General features: G+C 44.1%; 1 protein-coding gene across 5 annotated transcripts in view; it reads left to right on the top strand.

The window, feature by feature from the left end:
- Positions 1-18,189, top strand: part of LOC144493796 (uncharacterized) — a 293,145-nt gene that overhangs the window by 45,631 nt on the left and 229,325 nt on the right. For all 5 annotated transcript variants that reach the window (XM_078213293.1, XM_078213294.1, XM_078213296.1 and 2 more), the window contains exon 3: positions 16,424-16,595. In XM_078213293.1, the coding sequence (XP_078069419.1) occupies positions 16,424-16,595 (172 nt within the window). The remainder of the gene's footprint in view (positions 1-16,423; positions 16,596-18,189) is intronic.

Below are 18,189 nucleotides of genomic sequence, written 5' to 3'. Positions count from 1 at the left end.
GGAGGTTTACCAGGATGTTGCCTGGTATGAAGGGGAGATCCTATGAGGAGAGGCTGAGGGATTTGGGATTGTTTTCGCTGGAAAGGCGGCGGCTAAGAGGGGATCTTATTGAAACATATAAGATGATTAGAGGTTTAGATAGGGTGGATAGTGATAGCCTTTTTCCTCTGATGGAGAAATCCAGCACGAGGGGGCATGGCTTTAAATTGAGGGGGGGTAGTTATAGAACCGATGTCAGGGGTAGGTTCTTTACCCAGAGGGTGGTGAGGGATTGGAATGCCCTGCCAGCATCAGTAGTAAATGCGCCTAGTTTGGGGGCGTTTAAGAGATCCGTAGATAGGTTCATGGACGAAAAGAAATTGGTTTAGGTTGGAGGGTCACAGTTTTTTTTTAACTGGTCGGTGCAACATCGTGGGCCGAAGGGCCTGTTCTGCGCTGTAATGTTCTATGTTCTATGTTCTATGTTCTAAAGCTGCCTACAAGTCTATAGTTTAGTTTCACATTAAACTTTGCATGCATTGTAACTAAGAGTTTGCAACATAAAAGCAGTTACAGGCTTTAAAAATTACAGGCTTTAAAGATTCGAAAGCATGATCTTTGAGAACGGAGTTTGGAAAACCAGAGTTTGGACACGAAGGAGCAATTTAACATGGCTAATCCACCTAATCAGCACTTCCAATGCTTTGATTGACTTCAGGCTGTATCCCTTGTCTTAAAGGAACAATTTGCAGCATTTTCTATCACACCTTTTATGATGATGGAGACATAGGTATTGGAAATAAATATAAAATCAAAGTTATATGGAAGTCCTTGAATTGTGAGGGGTAAATGAAGATCTTTGTGGCCATAATGAGTGGATTTTGATACAGTTGCTGAAGAATAGCTGATTTCTTGCTTCTGGTGTCCTGTTGTTCGATGGAGAGATGGAGATGTGCATGGAAATATTGGAATTTCAAAGGACCTGCATTGTGTATTTTTGAAATGGACAAGAGACACTGAAGATGGCTAATGAAAGCTCCATTAGCCACTGACAAGAATGGCTGTCCCTGCAGAAAAATGGGCCACCAGACATACTGTGCTTCCAGACATTTCCATGTCCTTGTAAGGACATTCCAAGACCTGATTGCCATCTCTGGAAGACAAAGGTACATAACAATGATCTCATCTCAACATCCTTGGCTATAATGGCCTAGACAGACAAGTAAATACTTGTGCCCCCCTTGAATACCCATCTGGGAGTTAAAGGTTAGACTGCCTGCCAAGGGCATTCTTCTGTGACTTGGCCTTTCTTTCTCTCGGTCGACCTGTTTTGAACCAAGGAATCAACTATTTGTTGGCAGAAGCCAATAAAACCAAAATCCATTCATCAATAGCCTCAACACATCTCAATTTACCACTCACAGCTCGGTGGGTTGAATAAATACACGGAACCAGTCATCTCTCCTCACCCGGGTTTGTGACAATTCGGGCGTATCCCAACAGTGACAAATCGAGGGGTCTCACCCAGCTCAATAACTTCTTGGGAACCCAATCTGTGGCTGGGTAACACCCTTGGATATTCTATTATTTTAAAACAGAATGTCATCTAACTTATCAGGAACAATACAACTGCATGGCCCACTGGTGTTCAATTAGCATGAAAAAGACACTAAAGTTTAGCAGTCAATGAAATGCAGAGGAACATAACTGGCATGCACTTTTGCTGCAGAAATTATTACTAATTTTACAGTAATAAAGCCTGTGACTGTCAACTTTATCCAGAGAGTAGATTTGCTCAAAGTTCACCAACTCTCAACCTCATCTTCAGATCTCTTCCTGGTCTCCATGCCTTCCTATCTCTGCCATCTCCTCCAGCCCTACAAATCTTGTGACCGCCACGTGTCTCCTATTGTATCATCTTAAGCATCTCCACCTGAATGTGATGTCTCAGCTGTGCTTTCAACCATCTAAACCCCGAGCTCTGGAAATCCCTCTCTAAAACCCGTAAGGGTTCATCAAATTTCAAAATACCTTCTTAAACAACAACTTGTTTCATTAGAAGATTGTTGACATCTGTGATTTGATTGTTTTTTTATTCTTTTATGGAATGTGGGCATCGTTGATAAGACCAGCATTCAATGACCATACTTAATTGCCGTTGAACTGAGTGGCTTGCTAGGAAGTTGCAGAGGGGTAGTTAAGAGTCAACCACATTGCTGTGGGTCTGGAGTCCCATATAGACCAGACCAGGTAAGGATGGCAGATTTCCATCCCTAAAGGATGGAACCAGAGGGTTTTTACAGCATTGAATGATAGTTTCATGGTCATCATTGTTAAGATTTGATTTGATTTATTATTGTCACATGTATTAACATACAGTGAAAAGTATTGTTTCTTGCGTGCTATACAGACAAAACATACCGTTCATAGAGAAGAAAACGAGAGAGTTCAGAATGTAGTGTTACAGTCATAGCTAGGGTATAGAGAAAGATCAACTTAATGCAAGGTAAGTCCATTCAAAAGTCTGACAGCAGCAGGGAAGAAGCTGTTCTTGAGTTGGTTGGTACGTGACCTCAGACTTTTGTATCTTTTTCCCGATGGAAGAAGGTAGAAGAGAGAATGTCCAGGATGCGTGGGTCCTTAATTATGCTGGCTGCTTTGCCGAGGCAGTGGGAAGTATAGACAGAGTCAATGGGTGGGAGGCTGATTTGCGTGATGGATTGGGCTACATTCACAAACTTTTGTAGATCCTTGCAGTCTTGGGCAGAGCAGGAGACATACCAAGCTGTGATACAACCAGAAGGAATGCTTTCTATGGTACATCTGTAAAAGGTGAGAGTTGTCTCTGACATGCCAAATTTCCTGAGAAAGTAGAGGCATTGGTGAGCTTTCTTTGCTATAGTGTTGGCATTGGGGGACCAGGACAGGTTGTTGGTGATATGGACACCTAAAAACTTGAAGCTCTTGACCCTTTCTACTTCGTCCCCATTGATGTAGACAGGGGCATGTTCTCCTTTACATTCCTCTTTTTTCCTCAAGACTACCTTTACATTCCACATTTATTAATTGAATTTAAATCCCTCCAGCTTTTATTGTGGAATTTGATCCCGTGTCCCCAGCGTATTAGCCTGGCCCTTGAGATTACTAGTCCGTAACCTCCTCATGAAATCATTTCCGTTTGATAGATTTTAAGCTTTAATATTTCTTGCAATGTATTTTTTGCGAAAATTGTATCATGTTGATCCTGCACAAAATCTTTATTTTGAACTCTGCTCTCATTAGCTCAGAAATCTATTCATAATCTGTCAATAATGCTAAGTGAAATGTGTCTGTTATTAGAGATAAAGGCAAAGTACTGTGGATGCTGGTATCTGAAACAAAAACAGAAAATGCCGGGGAAGCTCAGCATGTTTGACACCATCCATGGAGAGAGAATAGAGAGAGGCAACGGTTTGAGCTCGGATGACCCTTCATCAGAACTGAAGGCAAAAATCAAACAAGGTTTACACTGTAAGGTTGGGGGTGGGGGATGCTGTAATTGGACAAAGGGAATATAAATGGTGATGATAAAAGCTGAGAAAGGTGCGAAAAATGTCCATGAGGTGATCGGAATGTGAGAATGGCAGAACAATGGTACAGATTGTTAGGGGACTACCTGAGGAATGTGGCAGTTGGCCCTGAAATGTGGGGTGGGTGGGGGGGAGGGGGGGGTGGTTGGTTTGGTTTGGAGACAGGATGGAGAGGTTTCAGAAGTGGAAAAATAGAAATAAGAATAAAAAGTGAATTTTAAAAATGTTCAGTCTGGAAAGCTGTAAAGTGCCCAATTGAATGATGAGGTGCTGTTTTCGTTGAGCTGCACTTGAATATTGCAAAAGGTCGAGGACGGACATATGGACAGGAGAGCAGGGTGGTATGTTGAAATGGCAAACGACAGGAAGGTCTGAGTCTGCTTGCGGATGGAACGAAGGTCATAGAGTCCTCGAGGTTTACAGCATGGAAACAGGCCCTTCGGCCCAACTTGTCCATGCTGCCCCTTTTTTTAACCCGTAAGCGAGTCCCAATTGCCCGTGTTTGGCCCATATCCCTCTGTACCCATCTTACCCATTTAACTAACGCTTTTTAAAAAACAGAATTGTACCCGCCTCGACTACTACCTCTGGCAGCTTGTTCCAGACACTCACCACCCTCTGTGTAAAAAAATTGCCCTTTTGTATCTCTCTCCTCTCACCTTAAACCTATGCCTTCTGGTTTTAGACTCCCATACCTTTGGGAAAAGATGTTGAGTATCTAACTGATCTATGCCTTCATTATTTTATAGACCTCTATAAGATCACCCTAAAGCCTTCTATGCTCCAGAGAAAAAAGTCCCAGTCTATCCAACCTCTCCTTATAACTCAAACCATCAAGTCCTGGTAGCATCCTAATAAATCTTTTCTGCACACTTTCTAGTTTAATAATATACTTTCTATAATAGGGTGACCAGAACTGGACACAGTATTCCAAGTGTGGCCTTACCAATGTCTTGTATAACTTCAACAAGACGTCCCAACTCTTGTATTCAGTGTTCTGACCAATGAAACCAAACATGCACATTGCCTTCTTAACCACTCTGTCCACCTGTGACTCCACTTTCAAAGAACAAAGAAAATTCAAGCACAGGAACAGGCCCTTTGGTCCTCCAAGCCTGCACTGACCATGCTGCCCTACTGAACTAAAACCCCCCTTCTGGGGGCCATATCCCTCTATTCCCATCCTAAAAGAACAAGGAGCTCTGAACCTGTACCCCTAGATCTCTTTGTTCTATAACTCTCCCCAACGCCCTACCATTAACTGAGTAAGTCCTGCCCTGGTTCGATCGACCAAAATGCATCACCTCGCATTTATCTAAATTAAACTCCATCTGCCATTCGTCAGCCCACTGGCCCAATTGATCAAGATCCTGTTGCAATCCTGGATAACCTTCTTCACTGTCCACTAAGCCACAAATCTTGGTATCATCTGTAACCTTACTAACCATGCCTACTAAATTCTCATCCAAATCATTAATTTAATGACAAATAACAGTGGACCCAGCACTGATCCCTGAGGCACACCACTGGTCACAGGCCTCCAGTTTGAAAAACAACCCTCCACGACCAACCCTCTGTCTTCTGTCATCAAGCCAATTTTGTATCCATTTGGCTACCTCACCCTGTATCCAGTGAGATTTAACCTTATGCAACAACCTACCATGTGGTACCTTGTCAAAGGCCTTGCTAAAGTCTATGGAGACAATATCAACTGCTCAGATTTCTTGGTTATCCCTTCAAAAACCTCAATCAAATTTGTGAGACGTGATTTTTCACTCTCAAAGCCATGCTAACTGTCCCAAATCAGTCCTTCCGACTCTAAATGCCTGTAGATCCTGTCTCTCAAAATACCTTCCAACAACTTACCCAATACAGATGTGAGGTTCACTGGCCTGTAGTTCCCAGGCTTTTTAAACAAAGGCACAACATTTGCCACCCTCCAATCTTCAGGCACCTCACCTGTGACTATTGATGATTCAAATATCTCTGCTAGGGGACCTGCAATTTCCTCCCTCGCCTTCCACAGTGTCCTGGGATACACTTCATCAGGTCCCGGGGATTTATCTATCTTGATGCGCTTTAAGACTTCCAGCACCTCCATCTCTGTTATATGTGTGCTCCTCAAGACATCACTATTTATTTCCTCAAGTTTCCTAACATCCATGCTTTTCTCAACAGTGAATACTGATGAGAAATATTCATTTAGGATCTCACCCATCTCTTGTGGATCCGCACATAGATGACCTTGTTGATCCTTAAGAGGCCCTACTCTCTCCCTTGTTACTCTTTTGGCCTTTATGTATTTCTAGAAGCTCTTTGGATTCTCCTTTGCCTTATCTACCAAAACAATCTTGTGTCCCCTTTTTGCCCTCCTGATTTCTCTCTTAACTCTACTCCTACACCCTCTATACTCTTCAAGGGATCCTCTTGATCCCAGCATGCCATGTGCCTCCTTCTACTTCTTGACCAGGGCCTCAGTATCCCAAGTCATCCAGGGTTCCCTACTTCTACCAGCGTCACCCTTCACTCTAAGAGGAATGTGCTTCCCCTGAGCCCTGGGTAACACACTTTTGAAAACTTCCCACTTACCACACATCCCTTTGCCTTCCCACAGACTCCCCCAATTAACTGTTGAAGGTTCCTGCCTGATACCATCAAAATTGGCTTTTCCCCAATTTAGAATTTTAACTTTTGGGCCATAGCTATCTTAAAACTAATAGAATTATGGTCACTGGTCCCAGAGGGATCCCTCAGTAATACTTCTGTCACCTGCCCTTACTTATTTCCCAAGAGCAGGTCAAATTTTGCCATCTCTCTAGTTGTGCGATCCACATACTGAATGAGAAATTCCTCATGAATACAGTCAATAAATTTCTCTCCATCCAAACCCCTAATACTATGGCTGTCCCAGTCAATGTTAGGAAAGTTAAAGTCGCCTACTATTACCATCCTATTTTTCTTGGAGCTTTCTGCAATCTCCTTACATATTTGCTCCTTACTTTCCCGCTGACTATTTGGGAGCCTGTAGTACAACCCTATCAAAGTGATTTCCCCCTTCTTATTTCTCAGTTCAACCCATATAGACTCAGTGGGCGAACCCTCGGATATATCCCCTCTCAGTACCACTGTAATGTTTTCCTTAAGCAAAAGTGCAACTGCCCCTCCCTCCTCTCTTACCTCCTGTTCTATCTTTCCGATAGCATCTGTACCCTGGAACATTGAGCTGCCAGTCCTGTCCTTCCCTTAGCCATGTTTCAGTAATAGCTACAATATCCCAGTCCAATGTACCCATCCACGCCCTGAGTTCATCTGCCTTGCCCGCCAGGCCTCTTGCATTGAAATAAATGCAGTTTAATCTGGACTTCCCTTGCTCTCTGTCTTGCTTTCGCCTGATCTGTCTAGTACTAGGATTACTGACACTGCCTTTACTATTTAATGTGCTCTCATTAATTTCTGTGCTGTCCTCAACCTTCTCTTCTGTCTCCCTGCTGCTTTGGGTTCCCCCCCGCCCCCCCCTGCCAAAGTAGTTTAAACCCTCCCGAGTGGCTCTAGCAAATCTTCCTGCCAGGATATTAACCCCCTCCAGTTCAGCTGTAACCCATCCCCCTTGAACAGGCAGCCTTTCCCCAGAAGAGATCCCAGTGATCCAAAAATCTAAATCCCTGCTCCTGCACTAGCTCTCAAGCCACGCATTTATCTGCCTAATCTTCCTATTCCTGCTCTCACTGGCATGTGGCACCGATAGTAGTCCAGAAATTACTACCTTCGAGGTCCTGCACTTTAGCCTTCTGCCCAACTCTCTATATTCACAGTTAAGGACCTCATCCCTTTTTCTACCTATGTCGTTGGTACCAAGATGTACAATGACTTCTGGCTGCTCACCCTCCCCTTTCAGAATATCCTGCAACCGCTCAGAGACATCCTTGACCCTGGCACCAGGGAGGTCACACACCATCCTGGAGTCTTGATTGCGCCCACAGAAATGCCTGTCTGTGCCTCTAACTAGCGAGTCTCCTATTACTACTGCTCGGTTGCTCTTTGCCCGACCCTGCTCTACAGCAGAACCAGGTGTGGTGCCACAGGCCTGGCTGCTGCTGGTATCTCCCCCTGACAGGCTATCCCCCCCTCAACAGTATCCAAAATGGATCCTGTTTGAAAGGGGAATAGCCACAGGAGACTCCTGCACTAGCCGCCTGCCTCTCCTGGCGGTCACCCATCTACCTGACTGAGCCTGTGGTGTGACAACTTCACTGCAACTGATGTCTATCATACACTTTGCCCTTTGATTGCTCCACAGTGTGTCCTCCAACCGAACAATGCAGTCTGTGAGGAGCTGCAGCTGGACACACTTCCTGCAGACAAAGTTGTCAGGAAGATTAGATTGCTCCCTAATTTTCCACATCTGGCCAGAGGAGCATACCACTGCCCTAGTTACCATACTGCCCTTATACAGGTAAAAGGATAAAAGAATCTTAACTCACCTTTCCCCTGCTTGTGGTCCTCCCAGTGACTTTTTTTTGGTTAGAGGAGGAGGTAGGGAGAAAAACACTGAAGTAGGTGATCTACTTGAAAAACACTGAAGTAGGGGCGGCACGGTAGCACAGTGGTTAGCACTGCTGCTTCACAGCTCCAGGGTCCCGGGTTCGATTCCTGGCTCGGGTCACTGTCTGTGTGGAGTTTGCACATTCTCCTCGTGTCTGCGTGGGTTTCCTCCGGGTGCTCCGGTTTCCTCCCACAGTCCAAAGATGTGCGGGTTAGGTTGATTGGCCAGGTTAAAAAATTGCCCTTTAGAGTCCTGGGATGTGTAGGTTAGAGGGATTAGCGGGTAAAATATGTGGGGGTAGGGCCTGGGTGGGATTGTGGTCGGTGCAGACTCGATGGGCCGAATGGCCTCCTTCTGCACTGTAGGGTTTCTATGATTTCTATGATTACAAAGCGGTCACCCAGACTGCATTTGGTCTCCCCGATGTAGAGCAAACAGCATTGGGAGCAGCAAATACAATAGACCAGATTGAAGGAGATGCACGTGCAAGAATGTTTGGACCCTGGGATGGTGAGCAGGGAGGAGGTAAAGGGACAGGTGTTGCACCTTCTATGATTGCATGGAAGGATGCCATGGGCAGGGGGTGAAGTGTTGGGAGTGGACCAGGGTGTCCCTGAGAGAATGGTCCCTGCAGATTACTGAGGGGTGGTGAGGGGAAGATGTGTTGAATGGTGGCATCATGCTGGTGTTGGTGGAAATGGTGGAGGATGATACTTTGAATATGGAGGTTGGTGGGATGAAAACTGAGGACAAGAGGGACCCTATCCTCGTTCTGGGAGGGAGTGGGAGGGTGAGCGAGTGGCTCGGGTGATGGATCAGACACGGTTGAGAACCCTGTTAAAACCACAATTTAGGAAGATGGAAGAAGGCTTTTTGGAAGATTTTTCAATATAACATCTTTATGGCAGAACCATAAAGGGTGTAGATACGCAGAGGGACCTGGGTGTGCAAGTCCACAGATCCTTGAAGGTGACGTCACAGGTGGAGAAGGTAGTGAAGAAGGCATATGGCATGCTGGCCTTTATAGGACGGGGCATAGAGTATAAAAGTTGGGGTCTGATGTTGCAGTTGTATAGAACGTTGGTTCGGCCGCATTTGGAATATTGCGCCCAGTTCTGGTCACCACACTACCAGAAGGATGTGGAGGCTTTAGAGAGAGTGCAGAGGAGGTTTACCAGGGTGTTGCCTGGTATGGAAGGGCTTAGTTATGAGGAGAGATTGGGTAAACTGGGGTTGTTCTCACTGGAAAGACGGAGGATGAGGGGTGACCTAATAGAGGTGTATAAAATTATGAAAGGCATAGATAGGGTGAACGGTGGGAAGCTTTTTCCCAGGTCGGTGGTGATGTTCACGAGGGGTCATAGATTCAAGGTGAGGGGTGGGGGGAGGTTTAACACGGATATCAGAAGGACATATTTTACACAGAAGGTGGTGGGGGCCTGGAATGCGCTGCCGGGCAAGGTGGTGGAGGCGGACACACTGGGAACGTTTAAGACGTATCTAGAGAGCCACATGAACGGATTGGGAATGGAGGGATACAAAAGAATGGTCTAGTTTGGACCAGGGAGCGGCACGGGCTTGGAGGACCGAATGGCCTGTTCCTGTGCTGCATTGTTCTTTGTTCTCTTTGTATAGTGCTGCCGATATGTCTTCCTTCTTCCTAGTTCCCATTCCTGAACAGGCATGTCAGAAGGTTCCAGAAGTAGGGGTGGCACAGTGGTTAGCACTGCTGCCTCACAGCACCAGGGACCTAGGTTCAATTCTGTTCTTGGGACCCTGTCTGTGTGGACTTTGCATGTTCTCCCCGTGTCTGCGTGGGTTTCCTCCTGGTGCTCTGGTTTCCTCCCACAGTCCAAAGGTGTGCGGGTTAGGTCGATTGGCCATGCTAAATTGACCCTTAGTGTCTGGGGATTAGCAGGGTAGATATGTTGGGTTACAGGAATAGGGCCTTGGTGGGATTGTGGTCAGTGCAGACTTGATGGGCTGAATGGCCTCCTTCTGCATTATAGGGATTCTATGATTCTGTGATTCAGTCAAGAAGATCAAAAGGACACAATAGCATTTTGCTGGAGCACAAAGCTTCCCCTGGGGGAGGTCAAAAGAGAGATGTATCTTCTTCCCAAATGGATTAGAAAGATATTTTCAGAAAAAGTAATCTATTTTCCCGTGGGTATCATTGTGTTTTGACTTTTTTAGGGACATTTACCAGGCTGGTGAAAGTTCCACCGGGTTTAGAAGGCCATAATTGTCAGGTTGCCTGGCAGGCTTCATAGGCATGTTCAAAATGTGGGCCTCGTGGCAGAATATTGGTAAGAGCATTAACAGGGCAGAACATATCAGTTCCAGCCACTGAAATGCCTTCCCATTCCATCCGGAAGAGGCGAGTCTCCTTTTCCTCGCTTGGAATCTATTCCCCCTGCCCACCTCTGTAGTTTTTGCACAGTTTCCCCAGTTGAAGTGACACAGGCCAAAATCAAACCTCTGAATTTTCAGCTTCAGAGGACTTATTATTGCAGAGTTGTTATCCTAGCCACCTGATGCATGATCACAGTCCCAGGAACTCTGGTCCAGGAAAGTGGAGAGGGAGTGAAGTAGCTCAGGAATGGGGAAAGTGGGGACGAAATCCCAGAACATGAAGCTCTTACTGAAGGAGCAGGCCAATGTCAGGGATACTTGGAGAATGTATTCCTTGATTGTAATTTTGTAACCCTCACAGTGGTGAAGAGTTATTATCAACCCTTTGTTATTGGTATGCCCAGGAGATATGAAAATCAAGCACAGTCTTTCAAGGGTGGGCAATCTATTTGGCCATTTTACTGACAAAATGGTGAAGAAGCAAGTGATGCTCCTCCCGTTCCAAGCACTTCAACTAGTTACTAAACCCTTGTTTTGTGCTGTTAACTATGATCTAACAATCAGGATAAATATTAGGACCATAGAAAATAGGGCAGGAGCAGGAGCGTGCACCGCCATTCAATATGATCATGGCTGATCATGCACTTTCAGTATCCCACTCTGCTTTCTCCCCTTTAGCCGCAAGGCCCATGTCTAGATTCAGATAATAAACTATGAGGCAATGTAGGTGGGACATCAGAAGATAAACTGAGAGAAAATATTGAAAAGCAAAGAGACACTAAAACTGGGAATATTTAAAAGGGAGATCAATGGAGTTCAAGAGAAATGTATTACACTAAAAGGCAAAATTAGGTCAACTACTAATGAAGTCATGTGGATGAATAAAGATCGAAAGAGAAAATTAATCTAAAAAAAGATATATGGAAAGTACTTAGATACGAGTGGAGAAGAGATAAAAAGGAGGGAAGTTAACTATCAGCATCATAAAGGAATAAATACATTATGAAATCAAATTATCAAGAAGTATAAAAGTCAGAAATTGTTCTACACTGAATGAATGAAAAAGGAGAACTACAGTGAGGCAATGTGGGTAGAGCTCAGGAATAGGAAGGGTGTCGTCACAATGTTGGGAGTTTACATCGGCCTCCCAACAGCCAGTGGGAGATAAAGGAATAGATATGTTGGCAGATTTTGGCAAGGTGTAAAAGTAACAGGGTTGTTGTGGTGGGAGATTTTAACTTCCCCTATATTGACTGGGACTCACTTACTGTTAGGGGCATGGATGGGGCAGAGTTTGTTAGGAGCATCCAGGAGGGCTTCTTAAAACAGTATATAGATAGTCCAACTGGAGAAGGAGCTGTACTAGACCTGGTATCGGGGAATGAGCCTGGCCAGGTGGTTGACATTTCTGTAGGGGAGCAGTTCGGGAACAGTGACCACAATTCAGTAAGCTTTAAGGTACTGATGGATAAAGATAAGTATAGTCCTCAGGCGAAAGTGCCTATTGGGAGAAGGCTAATTACAACATTATTAGGCAGGACTGAAGAATGTAGATTGGGGGGCAGATGTTTGAGGGCAAATCAACATCTGACGTGGGAGGCTTTCAAGTATAAGTTGATCGGAGTTCAGGACAGGCATGTTCCTGGAAGGATGAAGGATAAGTATGGCAAGTTTCAGGAACCTTGAATAATGAGAGATATTATGAGCCTAGTTAAAAAGAAAAAGAAAGCAGTTGTCAAGGCTGGGAAGCTGGTAACACACGAAGAAAGTGTGGAATACAAGGCAAGTAGAAAGAAACTTAAGCAAGAAGTCAGGAGGGCTAAAATGGGTCACAAAAATTCATTGGCCAGCAGGATTAAGGAAAATCCCAAGGCTTTTTATACATATATAAAGAGCAAGAGGATAGCCAGAGACTACCCTCTTGCTCTTTGTATATGTATAAAGTGTTCAATTCTGGTCGCCACACTACCAGAAGGACATGGAAGCTTTGGAGAGGGTATAGAAAAGATTTACCAGGATGTTGGCTGGTTTGGAGGGCATTAGCTATGAGGAGAGTTTGGAGAAACTTTGCTTGTTCTCACTGGAACGGTGGAGATTGAGGGGTGACGTAATAGAGGTCTACAAGACTATGAAGGGCATGGACAGAGTGGATAGTCAGAAGCTTTTTCCCAGGTTGGAAGCGTCATTACTAGGGGGCATAGGTTTAAGGTGCGAGGGGCAAGGTTTAAAGGGATGTAGGAGGCAAGTTCTTTACACAGTGGGTGGAATTTGCTGCCGGGGGATGTAGTGGAAGCAGATACAATAGTGACTTTTCAGGGGCATCTTGACAAATACATGAATAGGATGGGAATAGAGGGATATGGTCCCCAGAATGGTAGGGGTTTTTAGTTCAGACAGGCAGCATAGTCGGTGCAGGCTTGAAGGGCCAAAGGGCCTGTTCCTCTGCTGTAATTTTCTTTGTTCTAAAGTAGAGAAAGGACCACTAAAGGGCAACCAAAATAAAAGGACACAGGGCAGCGCTGCTGCCTCACAGCACCAGTCATCTGGGTTCATTTTCTGCCTTGGGTCACTGTCTGTGTGGAGTCTGCACGTTTTCCCCATGTCTGCATGGATTTCCTCCAGGTGCTCCAGTTTCCTGCAGGTTAGGTTGTTTGGCAGGCTAAATTGCCCCTTAGTGTCAAGGGGATTTGCAGGATAAATACATGGGGTTACGGGGATAGGGCCTGGGTGGGATTGTTGTCAGTGCAGGCTCAATGGGCTCAATGGCCTCCATCTGCACTGTAACAATTCTGTGTTGACAGCTATTGACTGAGAAATGTATGGATTGGTCTTTTTACCTCAGTGTGTCCTCAGGAAGATAATGAAATGGAAAATATCACTGGAAAATGAACTTAAAAAGAGTTGAATGAAGATGGAAAGAAGTGTCAATAATAACGAGTGCCCCACTGATTCATGATTTACATTAATGGGTTGTACCTTGTAATTGGTAATCAGAATCAAAATTTGAAGATAGGCGGCACGGTAGCACAGTGGTTAGCGCTGCTGCTTCACAGCTCCAGGGTCCCGGGTTCGATTCCCGGCTCGGATCACTGTCTGTGTGGAGTTTGCACATTCTCCCCGTGTCTGCGTGGGTTTCCTCCGGGTGCTCCGGTTTCCTCCCACAGTCCAAAGATGTGCGGGTTAGGTTGATTGGCCATGTTAAATTGCCCCTTCGTGTCCTGGGATGCATAGGTTAGAGGGATTCGCGGGTAAAATATGTAGGGGTAGGGCCTGGGTGGGATTGTGGTCGGTGCAGACTCGATGGGCCGAATGGCCTCCTTCTGCACTGTAGGGTTTCTATGATTCTATAATTCTATGATGCCAAACTGGGGAGTATAGCTAACAGTGAGAAGAATACAACACAATTTAAGAGCATATTAAATATTGTTGAACATGTTGTTCAAGTTTTTCATCTTGCACTCAGGACAAACACATTTCAAACAATCACAACAATTTATACAGCAGGAAGGAAAGGCATTGGATGTCAAGTTGATAGTGCTTGGACAAGAAAGTAATGGGGAACTATAGGTTATTGGCTCCCCAAGTTCCTCGGTAATACAAAAGTGGTGCAAGTCTTAAGCAAATTTCTTCTGTCCACAGAGAACAGGGTCCCTGCATAAGACTGGATGGTGCTTCCAGCAAATATGATAAACTGATTATCATAAATTGGTTGTTAGTGTGGCTATTGCTCAACAAATGCTGTCCAATGACAGAAGCACATCTACCAGTGGATGCCCTGTTTTAGGGTTTTGCAAGCATGGCCTTGTTAAGTACAGTCTGTAATATTCCAATTATGAACAACTGAAGGAACATGTTATTTGAAACGATCAGTCAATTGTTGTGACTATGGCCTGACAACCTTGCATCACACTGAAACTCATGCACAACTTCTCTTACTTGTGTGGCCGCTGTAAGGTGTTTTTGGACTGATGGGTTCAAATCAAATTCAAATCAAAGCTGGTGGAATTTGAATTCAGGTAATCAATAAAAACACCTTTTTATGAAGTCAATTTAAAAGAAACTTGTAGGGAACTCGCAAGGTGAAATCAGAAGATTCGTTTACACACACATTCAAAACATTTATTAATTTCCCAGACATTTTAGAGAACCAACAGTCACTCTAGTTAGTCATTTTCCCATGTACAAACTCTTACTGTCTGTTTTTATTTTTCTAGTTATCATTCTCTCATTCTATTATCTCCTCTTCATTTTTATCGTCATTCTTTGTTAGTTTTTATTTTCTGTCCAATATTCTGACCTGCCACTAATCTTCATGAAATGTATGCTTTTTTTTTCAATTTGATACCATCCTCAACTTCATTAGTTTGACGCAAATGGTGCATTGTTCTCTGGACAGTCTTTCTAACCAGAATATATCTTTGCTGTGTTTTATGAACTATGTCCTTAAATACCTCCCACTGCATCTTTACTGACCTACCCCTTAACCTAGTTTTCCAGTTCACTGCAGCCAACTCTGACCTCAAACCCTTGTAATTGTGTTTATTTAATTTTAAAAACACTAGTTTTGGACCCATTCTTCTCTCCCTCAAATTGAATGTGGAGCTACCTAGGGGCTTCTTCATGGATGTTATTATTTAATCCTGTCTCATGCACATTATGTGGGGATGCCGGCGTTGGACTGGGGTAAACACAGCAAGAAGTTTAACTTCTTCAAGAAGGGGCTTAAGGCTCCGAAAGCTTGTGTGGCTTTTGCTACTAAATAAACCTGTTGGACTTTAAGCTGGTGTTGTTAAACCTTTCATTGCACATTACCAGGTCTAGAATAGCCAGATCTCTGGTTGGTCCTCGAATATGCTGTTCAAAGAAACACTCAATGAAGTCATTTTCCAGGCTATCTGTGTCAATCTGATTCACCCAATCTGTATGTCAATTAAAATCACCAGTGGCTATTGCTGTACCAGTCCCACAGGCCCCCAGTATATCTTCCTCTATACCTTGTCCTATGTTACTTTTAAGGGATCGAGAAATTACTCCCACAATTGACTTCTTATGTTTGCTATTTCTTATATCTACTAAAACCTAACCTTTAGAACTAAAGTCATCTCTCACTATTGTGCCAATGTCATCCTTAATTAACAGAGCTGCCCCTCCACCTTTTCCTGTCTCCCTTTTTTTCCAGAATGTCAAGTATCCTTGAATATTCAGGTCCCAGCCTGGATTGCCATGCAGCCATCTCTGTATTCGCCATCAGAGCACATATATTTATATCTGTACGAGCTGACAATTAATCCATTTTATTTTAAATTCTACATGCATATAAAGAACTTTGGTTATATCTTTTACTATTTTTGCAACATCTAGCCTTATCTGCGAATGCATTCTGAAGTATGCACACACTCTGCCCCTTCCTGCCGTGCTCTAATTATCATTATTCTTCTTGCTACCTTGCTCTCTTACTGTGTCTTCTCCCTCTAATTTATCACGTCTTCTCTCAATTGATCCCTCACCTCCACTATTTAGGATAAAACCCTTTCTATTCCCTCATTATACAACTCACCGGAACACTGATCCCAGCATGGTTTAGGAGAAGACAGTCCAAACAATACAGCTTCCACGTTTCCCAGTCCTGGTGCAGCCCTCCATGATTGTGAACCATTTTTTTCCACACCTTCAATTTTCTAATCTTATTCACCCTACTCCAATTTGCTCGTGGCTCAGGATATTACCAGAGATTATTATTACCTTTGAGGTTTTGCTTATGTTATATGATAGTTTTATATATTTTTTTGTATTATTTTATTTCAAACTTTTTTTCAACATTGTCTATAAGGGGGGCCATTTTTGATTGGGTAAAGTTCATTCTCACTCACTTGAGGAATAATTTTGCTTCTCAACATTTGCAAAAGCTGGTTGAACTTAATTTGTTGGTGGGCCAATGTGACACAGAGCTAAAATGCTTGTGTATTCTCTTTCTCAGGTCTCAGATGTGAGGTTAATATCAATGACTGTGCGTCCACTCCATGCTACAATAGAGGAACCTGCATTCTCACTATCAACAGCTATAGCTGTATCTGTTTGAAAGGATTTATTGGAATGAACTGTGAACATCATGTAGATGAGTGTACGTCCAACCCGTGTCTCCATGGCATGTAAGTCAGCTAATAAGGCTTTCAGCATTTACAATAGTTTGATTTTCAATCAAGAAACTGTTACTTAATTGAATGGGAGGACCATTCCTGTACTGCACCATTACTTCAACTCAGAAATTCATTGTTGCGGTAGTTATGTGATGGGAATTTTTTTTTTAACCCAGACCTCAAAATGATTTCATTGACTGTCAGGACAGCGTGTTAGTCATTGCGATTTGGAATTCCTTAACAACTATCCTGGAGTAGAGTTTCCACTTTGGGTGCGGTTGCCAGCTCTAGTCCTAATTGCATCCAAAATTATGCCTATATTGACAAGTAGTTTTTTCTTCAGACACTGTACTGTTCTAAAGAAAACGATGTGGTTTGCACTCATCGATTCAAAATAATAACAACAGATTTATTGTAGGAGTTGTTGCCTTACAGAGTACGAAATGAAACTAAAACAAGGCCTCTGAAACACTCCAATGGCATCACCATCAAATAATGTAACTGGCTCTTAAAACAATCATGCAACCACTTAAATATATAACAAAGAACAAAGACAACAAAGAACAATACAGCACAGGAACAGGCCGTTCGGCCCTCCAAGCCCGCGCCGCTCCCTGGTCCAAACTAGACCATTCTTTTGTATCCCTCCATTCCCACTCCGTTCATATGGCTGTCTAGATAAGTCTTAAACGTTCCCAGTGTGTCCGCCTCCACCACCTTGCCTGGCAGCGCATTCCAGGCCCCCACCACCCTCTGTGTAAAATATGTCCGTCTGATATCTGTGTTAAACCTCCCCCCCTTCACCTTGAACCTATGACCCCTCGTGAACGTCACCACCGACCTGGGGAAAAGCTTCCCACCGTTCACCCTATCTATGCCTTTCATAATTTTATACACCTCTATTAAGTCTCCCCTGATCCTCCATCTTTCCAGGGAGAATAACCCCAGTTTACCCAATCTCTCCTCATAACTAAGCCCCTCCATACCAGGTAACATCCTGGTAAACCTCCTCTGCACTCTCTCCAAAGCCTCCACGTCCTTCTGGTAGTGTGGCGACCAGAACTGGACGCAGTATTCCAGATGCGGCCGAACCAACGTTCTATACATCTGCAACATCAGACCCCAACTTTTATACTCGATGCCCCATCCTATAAAGGCAAGCATGCCATATGCCTTCTTCACCGCCTTCTCCACCTGTGACGTCACTTTCAAGGATCTGTGGACTTGCACACCCAGGTCCCTCTGCGTATCTACACCCTTTATGGTTCTGCCATTTATCATATAGCTCCTCCCTACATTATTTCTACCAAAATGCATCACTTCGCATTTATCAGGATTGAACTCCATCTGCCATTTCTTTGCCCAAATTTCCAGCCTATCTATATCCTTCTGTAGCTTCTGACAATGCTCCTCACTGTCTGCAAGTCCTGCCAATTTTGTGTCGTCCGCAAACTTACTGATCACACACCACCTCCCTGCCCACCCCGCTCCCAGCGCACCTTATTTTAGTATATTGGCTGAATTCAGACAAGGTTTGAACCTGAAAATAGTTTGAACATCCCAATGCTGTGAGAGCTATTCTGCAAACTTCATGCCTGGTTTGGAT

This window comes from Mustelus asterias, chromosome 5 (assembly GCF_964213995.1).
Source record: "Mustelus asterias chromosome 5, sMusAst1.hap1.1, whole genome shotgun sequence".
Lineage (NCBI taxonomy): Eukaryota > Metazoa > Chordata > Chondrichthyes > Carcharhiniformes > Triakidae > Mustelus > Mustelus asterias.
Note: the sequence above shows the minus strand (reverse complement) of the source record. Positions and strands in the feature narration are given on the sequence as shown.